General features: G+C 41.4%; 1 protein-coding gene across 6 annotated transcripts; it reads right to left on the reverse strand.

Annotated features, from left to right (window-relative positions):
- Positions 1-1,134: 1,134 nt before the first annotated feature.
- tnnt3a (troponin T type 3a (skeletal, fast)) lies at positions 1,135-10,404 on the reverse strand. 6 transcript variants are annotated; one of them, XM_027015194.2, is made up of 15 exons: positions 10,305-10,404; positions 8,197-8,236; positions 8,023-8,033; positions 7,319-7,330; positions 6,448-6,624; positions 4,954-4,971; positions 4,057-4,075; positions 3,855-3,900; positions 3,630-3,746; positions 3,454-3,531; positions 3,243-3,356; positions 3,008-3,120; positions 2,810-2,900; positions 2,011-2,051; positions 1,135-1,493 (listed from the first exon to the last, which is right to left on the reverse strand). In XM_027015194.2, exons 2-15 carry the CDS (start codon positions 8,214-8,216, stop codon positions 1,457-1,459), a joined length of 894 nt encoding a protein of 297 aa, XP_026870995.2. In that variant the 5' UTR covers positions 8,217-8,236; positions 10,305-10,404; the 3' UTR covers positions 1,135-1,456. The 6 variants fall into 6 exon arrangements, with proteins under 6 accessions (XP_026870995.2, XP_026870996.2, XP_026870997.2 ...); XM_027015195.2 differs by lacking the exon at positions 2,011-2,051 and adding an exon at positions 2,578-2,618; XM_027015196.2 differs by lacking the exon at positions 7,319-7,330.
- Positions 10,405-11,058: the final 654 nt, after the last annotated feature.

Raw genomic sequence — 11,058 nt, forward strand, 5'->3', positions numbered from 1 at the left:
AGAGGAACCAATTCCAGTGCCGACGCATATTGTGGAAAACAAGAAACAGCAACAGCGCCATCTTGTGTAAGCGCATAATAATGCGCAAAATCCTTTGTGAAACTTTCTTAACTAGACAAAAATACTCACATGTGCAGCCTCTTGATCTTTTACTTATTATTTTTATAATTAAAACGCAATGTAAATATCTTTAACTAAGTTGTATTGCTGCATTTTAATAAATACTATTATAAAAGCTTAACAATCTATCAACAATCTGCAGTGAAGTTCTGCTCATTTGAATTGCACATTTTATAGTCTAATTTCAGCTGTTGTCACTGTGCACGTGTTAACGTGACACATGAAAACCGTCGGATTTCTGTGAACGTTAAAGACTCCGTAAACAAGAGCACTGTGGACAACAAGGAGGTCACTGACACGGCGCGTTATAAAGACTATACGTATCTGATCATTTAATCAAAAACCCGGTTGCTCTGTCGCGAAAGATGGTAGCAGGGACATTCCACCAACACCAACGCTAAACACATCTCAAGTTACCCTACACTGGAAAACTAATACGCATTTTGTACTTGTCATTTTAGGCAGATTAAACCACATTGAAGATCTCTTAGACATAGGGAGGTTTGCATAGAGGTGTGTACAATATAATCACACAATAATTTCTGTTGTGTTACACTCCTGGACTGCTGTAGTGGGTAGTCCAGTTCGGGATTTGGGACTGAAATATATATATTTCAACTCTCCTGCCAGTTCAGCCCAGTGATTAATCATTCCACATACCATCCTGCTACCAAGTATTTTCACAGTGCTGTTGCGACCTCACCGCCTAGACAGTGTCGTAATAGTTGAGACTCCAATACTTTTGATTATCGATTAATTTGTTATCCATACCGTTTATTTTATGCATTTGACGTGACTTATAGGACAAGAAATATGCTTAATTCTGACCAGAAATGTAGTTTACTTTGACATTTCTCAGGGACGGTTTCGCTCAGGAGCGGCGTTGTCTTGTCAGTTTTGAGGTCGGGGGTGTTTCTTCTTTGCAGGCTTCCTGTCTCGGGATACTTTAAAATGATACTAGTACGGATTTCTTTTTTTGTGAATTGTTTAAAAAACAATCGTGAATGACAGGGCTATAAACATGGACTTTATTGCTGTTTAAGATAAACGACAACAGATCTACTGACAAAGGATTAAGAGTAAAGTTTTATTTACATGAAAAAATGAGAACCAAACAACAGTCCAAGGCGAGAAAGCGTGAGTGTGGATCTTTGACAAACAGTAATCACAGAGTCTTGTAGAGTATTTAGTAGGTCTGCGGCCAGTAAAGCGCTAACTGCAGTACTGTTGCTTCGTCTCTGCGCTGTGGGCTGCGCCTTAAGATGCGTCGCTGAGACTCCGCGTGTTCCGCGCGCGGTGGCGGTCGGTCTCTGCCTCGCGCTGTGGCACGAGGCGCTTACTTTCTGCGGCGAGTGGCGGCGCCCTTCTTGCTGCTGTAATGTGACAGTAATCGGGAGAACCGAATGAGGCAGTCCAGCTCCACAGCCTTCCGACTTAGCTTCCCATAAAGACTGGGGCGTTAAACCGGAGTACGCAGAACACGTCTGCGTCTACTCAATGTTTGCACTCAGATCCAACTACATGCCACATGCACAGCATGCGTCACTTACCTTTGTACATTTATATAAAGTTAAGGAGTCAGTGAGGTAAGTCTAACTACTGGCTATCACAAAACAATTTCTGGCAGAAATGCAATTTTTGCTGAACTATTTGGTATGACTAAAACGCTACTATATATGTTTAATGTATAAAGGAGAGAGAAAGTAGTACTTATAGCACGCGTATCTCACCATCATGAAGAGTTCATGATTTGGAAGTCACAGATTTAAGAGTTTAAGAGGTAAAACGTGCCTCAAAAATCACTTTCACAGGCAGTTTACCGATTAGAGTACAACGGAGTACGATGGATCAAGATAATGGAGAATCGGAATATCAGATTAGTGAACTTACTGTTTCTGCAGCTCATCAATGCGATGTCTGAAAGTGAGCACCTGTAAACAACACATCGGCACCTTTTAACATGCATGGAGGCATTATCTGGGCATGACCCGGCCTCACCTGGGGAAGAGCAGCTCTCTGGACACGGCCTGGTGGACTAGGACGACCCAATGCTACAAGCTAATGAACTCTTACAGTCTTTCAATAATTATTTTAATCTTGATTTGTAATCAGTGACCGTTTCAGAAATACACTCTAACAGAATTTTAACAACTGTCCATACCTTCACTGGTGTTCTGTCTGTTACCTGTTAGTTCTGCTGTACTTAGACCGGAGGTTGAGCCTGAATTTCAGTGACCTAATTATGATTCCAGCAGATTTCCGACAAAAAACCTTCAAAAATGCACGTGATTCACATGCTACTATGTTTTAGAAAAAAAGAGAAAGAGAAATGATGTTCTTGTGTGTGAATCACCCGTTCTGCTCCGGTGTACTGTCCTTTAGATGCACTCATCCGCAGGCAGTCACAGAACATGCACAGCAGGGGGCGCCCTGCCTCCTGCTAAACCTGTGACTTACTATTTACTCAGTTCCTCCACTCTCTTACGCAGTGTTGTAACCTGGACAAGATTCAAGTTGTATTTTTTAATGTCTCTCACGAATCTCGAAGATAAACCTTGTAAAAGAGGCCTTAAAAAAAAAAATCTGTTTTTGACTGAGGTTTATAAATGTTTCCCTCACATTCAGGACACCATGATATGAAAAGCTACTGTATAATTGTCCTTTTGTTTTGTGTGTTTGGACTGCCTACCTCATACTTCTGTTTCTTCAGTCTCTCCATGTGATCAAACTTCTCAGACTCCAGAGTCTTCATCCATTCGTGCAGTTCCTTGATCTTATCCCTGAGATCCAGGAACAGACACGGGTCAGTGACAGGTCACAGCCCTCAACAACAGACCCCTGCCCCGATGTGGTGGCTTGGCCTCCCAGTGTACAGACGACCCCTTACCTCAGCTTGTCTTCATTGAGATGATCGATGTTAAGGGCCTTGCGCCTCTCAGCCAGGATCTTCTTCTTCTTCTCTCTCTCAGTCTGTTTCTTGCCACCTCTCTTAGAGTCAGCCTGGAATGGCATGGTTAAACCCAAAGCTGAAGTCATGCTGTTCTAGCACCAGCGCTGGTGCTTTGAAGGCACAGGCGCTCAGTGGCGCTGTGTGTGATGGGGAAAGGAGAAAGCGGAATCACCTTTTGCAGGTAGCTGCTGTACTGAGAGCCCATGCTGCTCAGGGCAGATTTCTTCTTGGCTTCCTCATCTGCTTTCTTCTTAGCATCAGCTTCTTCCCTCCTCAGCCTCTCTTCCTGTTCAAGCGAGCAGGACGCGGTCTCAAGGTATGGGAGGTAAGAGTGTATACGTATGTGTACGCGTTCACGCGCGTGTATATAAGCTGACACACACCTCGCGTCTCGTCTGGCGCTCCTTCTCCTTCTCAGCTATGATCCTCTGCTGCTCAGCCCTCTCAGCCCTGCGCTTCTCCTGCGGAGGAGCGCACAGGGCACAGCCGCAGTTACCACGCGCCAGCCCCGCACGGCCCCCCACCGCCTCCACCCTATTCCTCAGCCACGCTCACTCACAATTCTCTCCTTGAGAGCGATGAGCTCCTCCTCCTCCTTCTTCCTATGCTCGAAGTGGGCATCAATCAGGCCCTGCAGCTCAATGAGGTCCTTGTTCTGGCGTTTCTTCTGGATGTCCTGTGAGGCGCGGAAACACAGAACTTTACTACATCACTCCCTGGTCACTCCCAATGCCACCTGTGCGAGTGTTCCATTCATACAAAAACAACCAATAAGATCCCTCACATCAAAGTCCACTTTGTCGCCCTCAGGGATCCTGGGAGCTGTTGGCCTTTAGTGAAAAGATAAAAAGAAGGATCTTAACCAAAATTAAATCAGATTATTTGTTCATAAACATGCAAGTCCCTGTGTAATTTCGAGAGCATAGTTCAGAAATATTTTCGCATCAGCATTCTCAGTTAAACTGAGTGTGAGGATAACTACTCACTTGAACTTCGGCTTCTCCTCTGTGGATTAAGAGTGAAGGGGGACAAGCACACATTACTGGGTTAGAAATCCACTCATGGTAGTACATGAAGCAAACTAGTAGTTCAAACCAAAATTCCAATGTTGGTAGTAAACAGCTTAATGATTGGGTAAATATTTTACAGAATGAGTAGTACGATTGTAAAAATATTAGGAAAAAAGATAAATCCTTATTTCGAATTAAAGGAATGAAATCAGAATCTTCCAAGCACTAATTAATAAACAAACATTACATAAAATGCATTGAACATTTTGAAAGTCAGAGAAAAATGTTATCTTGAGTTAACTTGTTCACAGAAAGTCCATTCTACCTGTAACACATCTCTAAGTTATTATAGTACTTAGAAATCCACACAAAGGTTATTCTTCAAGTACGCAAGCTGGAGTTTGCCTCTAGTATCAAATGAGCCAGATTACACTTTCTGCTAAAGCCCTACACCAGTCTACGTGTGTACATTTTGGATTCATCCAAAATGAAACCCTTGCCTGGTGGCTGAGTTAGTATCTGGTCCTCCCTCTTGAAAGGAGAGTCAGTTGTGCATGCCATGCAGAAAATGAGTGGCATAGCAGTATATTGCTACCCATTGGTTAGTGGTCGCCAGCATTTAATATTCTTTCACCCTTTGTTCTTAATTTTAGAACACACCATTTTAACATTTAGGATTCGACTTTGCGTTCGTCTCTTTTTGGGGCATGGCCAATGGTAGCAGTGCTCCTTGCTCCAAAACATCATGTTTGACTGGGAGGAACCGCAGTGCATACATACTCCAACAGAGGGATACTAACGACAGCTGAGACAAGGGATAATGAAGACCTGCCGACAGCAAAGAAAAGTGGCACGTGTCCGTAATCAACATACCTTCCTCTTCAAAGACCTCTGCATGCAGCGAGCGATGAAAGCAAAAGCAGAATACACAATATTAGCAAGTGCAATACATCTGTATATTCATCAGATGGCATTTAAACTTTAGATATCAAAACATGCAATGCCATACACTGAAAAGGAAAACCTGGATTAGCCAGTTAAGTGGCTCTTCTGTTCAGTGAATAAAAACATACACTTTAAGATGTCTTATGGAGATAATCACATATTAGCATTACTTTGATGTACATAATCTTTACAAGAATCATTTGTGATAACATGAGGCCTCAGTTCAACGGCTTAGGCGCTTCAACCTCATTTTTCTTTTTACAGTGTATTCATTTTCTAGAATGGAATTAGAAATCCTACTTTGATGACAGGAGATCTCCTTCTAAGGTGAATCCACCCGTTCCTAAAGGAGCAATGAGTCATTTTCCCAATGATTTTTCTTCTCATTATGAAACAGTCAGCACACTTACATGTAGTGGCCTGGATGGCTCAAACATTCTGCATTAAATCTATTTGAAACATAGCCGCCTCCATGTGGGGGAGCTGCTCTGTGGATCAGAAACTACTTCAGGACTATTGAGGACGATTGATTCATTTGACGACTATTGACTATTGAAAGCTATTTGATTCTTCATCTCATGTGAGCTGCAATGCTTACAAAAAATTAAAACTCTAATTAATCACTTTCATAAATGTCGTGTAGTACTTTTCAGTGGTAAAAATCACTTACTGCTCCTTAAAGTGCATTTTTCTCGTTTATCAAAGTGTTTTTGCCATAATTATATGCACGGATATGGACATATAAATCATTAACTGGTGTGACAAGAAAATATATTAGACTACAGCACTAAATAACTTCTATCACCCAAAATAGAGTGAATAATTATCTCATTTCATCATCAAATCACAATTCATAAGAAATACTTTGAAAATAAAACAATAACTATGCAATTAACATGGCGACACCATTGGACTGAGGCAAACGTCCATCAGCCGTGCCATCATCTGGGTAAATAAGAACAGATAAGAGCTCCGTTTAACTTCATGAGGTTGTCATCCACAATCATTTTCTCAGTTGACATGGCAGCTGAACCAGTGCATGACAGGAACACCCAGGGACACTCCCCCTGTAACAAGTTATTTTTGCTGCTCCTTTACAAGCTCTGTATCTATTCAACTAAAGCATCTAGAAGCTTAGTATGCCACTAGGGCAATGAAGAGACAGTCAGAGTCTGGCAGCTGTGTTACACACTGTGCAGTGTAAGCAGAGAGAGTACAGCAGTCGGGAAGTCACTTGTAGGCATAAGTACATGTCTAGTTGTAACAGAGACGGGTAAGAAGAGGAGGTTATGTTTGCTTATTAGGGTCCTGGTTGTGGGAGTTGGGGGGTGGGGGTTAGTCCGTTGTAACTGGAGTCTCTACTACAGAGGAGCGCACTGCCACTTTATGGGTGAGGATGAGAGAATATTCCATGCGACATACCTTCCACCACCTCGGGCTCGGGTTCGGGTTCTGGTTCTGGTTGCGGTTCTGGCTCTGGGGCTACTGGCTCTGGCTCTGGCTCTGGTTCAGCCACAGGCTCGGGTTCTGGCTCGGGTTCTGGTTCTGGCTGCGGGGCCGCCTCAGGCGCCACCTCTACGTCTGTTACCTCTTCTACGACTATGCACGCGCAGAGGAGTGGGGTTAGGGAGAGGAGGGTTAAGCCCAAAGAGGTTAGTGGAAGAAGGAAGGGTAGCCAGAGAAGAAGAAGAATCAGGTTAATGGTCCACAGACTGGTGGTCATGGAATGCAGGGAACATGGAGGCCACCAGGAGGCGCCGTCCCCGGAAATGCAGTACATGGTGCAGAAGTAAGGAAAGTTGTACTGGTTGCACACGCAGAAAGAACAGCAGAGAATGCATTAGATAATGTATGATACATAAATAGGGACCTAAGAAAAGATTTATGTTATGCAGTGTGAGCCAAAGATAATCATATAACAATAATTAAATTATTTATGTAATACTGTGAGCTAAACATATTTTTTTCACTTTGTGTGGACAGTCAAGTAGGATTACTGTTTTATTATTTTATTATTGTATTTGAATTAAGGAGAAAGAGAGCTAATGATAACGATAGGATGAGTAACACGATGAAGGACACGGCACATGATTCATGGGCAAATCCGTAAAGAGAAGATGATGGAGTAGAAGTAGAAGACATAGAAAAGGTGACAAGGTTAAGACATGCACGGACATTGATACAGCATCTGCATGGTAAAAGAGACTTAAGTCACTGCACGGACGAAACTGCAAAATTAGAAAATTAGTACTGATATCTTTCTGATATGTAATTTATAAGGTATGTATTTTACCTTCGTCGCCGACTTCGTTTTTAAGTTTTGGAAAAAGAAAGCAGTAGATCAGCAGAGTTTTCAAAGTGCCCGACTGTACCCAGATCAGTGATCTGTGTACAGCTTGGAGTCATGCCAAGCACACACTGTACATTCCTCCACAGCTGATAGAGTGGTCTGATTCAAATTTAAATCCTTTTGTTGTTGGTACGTCATAACATCAGGCTGACTCTATTTCATCATATTTCATAATTGTATCTAGCTGTGGAGTATGGGCTATCTTATCTAGCTTGTACTTTTCAGTAGAAAGCTGGAGAAATGCATTGCAAACAGATTAATTCATATTTTGCATTCAATGATTCGGTGTAGTTTATGGTTTAGAAAGTGTAAACTGAATTATTCTAAATCTGGACCTAAAGATTCTGACAGCAGCAGTGGTACCTGCAAGCATGCATAAGAGTTCATTCCAGATTCAGCTGAGACTGAAGAAGCACCCTTCATCCAACAACAGAACATTACCGCAAAATTAACCTCTGACATTCCTCAAGAACTTTAATAGCTGCCTTTAATTTGAACCTGCAAAGGTTTCTGTTGACAGACTTAAAACCTGCACTCACTTCACTGTGGAGCATCTATAGCACTGGGACTAAAATGATCGTTATTAAAAACTTTAAAAGGGAATCAGAATCATTAATTATTCTAAAATTAAAAATGGCAATACTCACCCTGCTGATCACTGTAAAACCATAAAAGCAAGAAAAGAACTATCAGTGTCTGATTGTTTAAGATAATGTATTTGAATTTATATGTTAGAAACATAATCCACTCTTGGTTGGGTCTGTTTATGTAATCGACGGAGAAGGGGATTTTGTAAGGTGAAAGATATGCAGGAAACTTACACTTCCTCTGTGTCAGACATGATGATTGTGGACTTTGGTACTGAAAGGGAAAAAGGAAAATGAGTTACACATCCACCTAATCCTCGATGATTCTTTATGTAGGCTAAATATAGATTCCTTGTAGGAGTGCTTGGAGCAATAAATAGGTTTCCTCCCTTACCAAGTAGATTCGGCCCTTTCTCATTGACCCTAGCCTGGACTTCCTTCTATGCCAGAACATGTACCATATAGGACCTATAGGGGATTGGGAAGACCACTGGGCATCCAGCATTTTCCTTAATTTGCAACCCTTTTTCAAGTGGTTTAGTTCTGAGCTCTAATATTAGCTCAGAAAGTCACTAGACAAACGTCTATAAAAGCCTCCTGAAACTCAAGCTCTCACTGAGCAGTAAGTGAGAAGGTCTTACGTGGAGTTTTGTGATGTTGGGTTTTTTTTACTTGGTCTGAGAGATTAATGAGTCTGTCAACACATCAGTTCCATTAAAAGATAAAGATCAAGCGCTCTATATCAGTACTGTGCATTTAATTAAATCAATTAAATGGACTGTTTTGATTAAATAAACCAAAAGTTTTGCTATATTTGAGACATTTCCTCTATATTCATATTTTAGCTAATCTACATCAAAGTCTCACATTTTGATATATGGTGAATTTTGATAAAAGTAGATTACAAATATTCCTGAGGACTGAGTGAGCAGTAATGTAGATGCAAGACATCCATTTGAGTTCGTGGTGTGTAAGTATTCCATCTTAGACAGCTGCAGATCTGCTGCTGACATTATTCAGGATCTAGTTTCTGGCTTCAAGATCAAGTTCTTTCTCTTGAAATAGTCTCCATAACACTCTGACTACTCCCTTATGTGGTCACAGCATATGCAGAGACATTTTTGGAAATTTTCTAAGTAGAATTTGAACAGAGTTTTATATATCATTTCTAATTTTCTAATTTAGATTTGCAAAACAAGTTGCAAAATAAAACACTATCTACAGAATCATTTCCAACTATACAAAAAAAAGAAAAAGAAAAGCTAACTGAAAGTTTCTGTAAACATTTCTGTGTGTTTCTTTAAAAAAATCCAGATGATTTATGCAGAGTCTGAACTGGTAAGGCATAAATTCTCAGCATATTAATTTTTTCTGTTTTAAGAAAGTTTGCGGTGTGCTCACTGAAGTACTGCTATTCTGTTCTTTGAAAAAACAAAACAAAACAATGTTTCAATTGCTCCTGTAGAACCTGTCACTCTCAGACACACTTCCGACAAGTGCCACAAGCTTGGGCTCTTTGCAGTAAAGTAGGCAATCACTATTAATCAAGTCTAGATTGTCACTGGCATTGTGAAGTCTCTGGTGTATACAGCTGTTAGCATCATATAGCAATCTGAAGTGATACAGTAAGCTTTAAGAAGAATAACAATAGCCTCCTGCCCCAGTGGCATGACTAATGTTACACTAAAGTCATTTCCATACCTTACTCAATCAGCACTGCTAGCTGCTGCGCTTGCAGACAGCGCACTGACACGTCAAAGTAACACATGCATACTTACAGACACTCACATGTACCCCTTCCAAATTAGTCTGTGACCTTAGGGCAAAAGTCAGTGAACTTAGGGTACCAGAAGCTTTCTTTAGGTTTATGAATTAACATCTGACAGCAGAGAGTGCATTTTAATAACTCACAGGATAGTATTTATCTTATTGAACAGTCTCCTTTTCCAGCATGCACACAACACTGCAACACCTAACAAACATGCTAACTCTCCATCAAATATTGACCAGAAGCTGCTGTAGATCCTGTCAGTAGCAGATCAGTCCCTGCAGATGTGTTTTTTGCCTTGATTTCAGGTGCACGCGCATCACTGTGGACTATCCTCTACTCTCAAGCGTGAGTGGTCCAGCACCTTGACAATGCTTTTTGCACATGTATATTCCACTGATAGACAGACAGGGTCCTGTTCTCCATTTACTGTATTCTCTCAGTGCCTCTCACACAAACCGTCATGTTCTCTGTCTCACACATGCTCGCTCTCTCTCTCTCTCTCTCTCTCTCTCTCTCTCTCTCTCTCTCTCTCTCTCTCTCTCTCTCACTCTGCCTATTTTCACTGTCTTACCTCAGAAAAGCTGAAAGACGTGAGCTCCCTTGTGGCAGGGGACCGGCTGTAAAGTTCTGCAAACATCCAGGGCCGATTAAGTCCTTCTGTTATAGTGATATTTGATCTGCGGGGACGCCCCATTGGCTGGGACTGTGTGGTGGGTGGGGCCTAGGGGACCATGTCCTGGTCCTGGCACTCAATAAGGAGATGGAAGGTCTGAGAGAATGTGGGGGAGGCACAAGTTTGGAATGGGACAGTGAAGACAGTATCGCTATATTTGCTATTGCATTAGGCAAGCAAAATGACGCCAATGCCTGAAAGCTTGGAAACATGGAAGCCTCAGCAGGATAGTGGCAGGCTTAGCACTGCCATGCGCTTCCTGACCGACAGGTGGGATAGATGCTTCAGGACATGAGAGAGGTATCTACAGTCATACCATGTACATGAACTCATATGGATTACTGCGTTGTCATCTGTTATGAACCATGAAAAAAAAAAATCAACTAGTGATTATTACATTAATTTAGAAATTTAGCCACCTCAGAAAGAAAGGTCTCTGTTTAATTCAATTATTCATTAGCTATAATATATTTCAATCATTTTAATCAGGTGAATCATAGAAACAAAAATATAATTCCAGCTTACTGGAAATAGGTTCATTGAAAGAATAGAGTTAATAACACGACTGCACAAATTAATCTTTTGAGCTTTTTAGTGTACAAAGAAAAGATGTTGGTGAAGTCAGTAAAGCTGTTCCATGATATTACAGTCT

This window comes from Electrophorus electricus, chromosome 2 (genome assembly GCF_013358815.1).
Source record: "Electrophorus electricus isolate fEleEle1 chromosome 2, fEleEle1.pri, whole genome shotgun sequence".
Lineage (NCBI taxonomy): Eukaryota > Metazoa > Chordata > Actinopteri > Gymnotiformes > Gymnotidae > Electrophorus > Electrophorus electricus.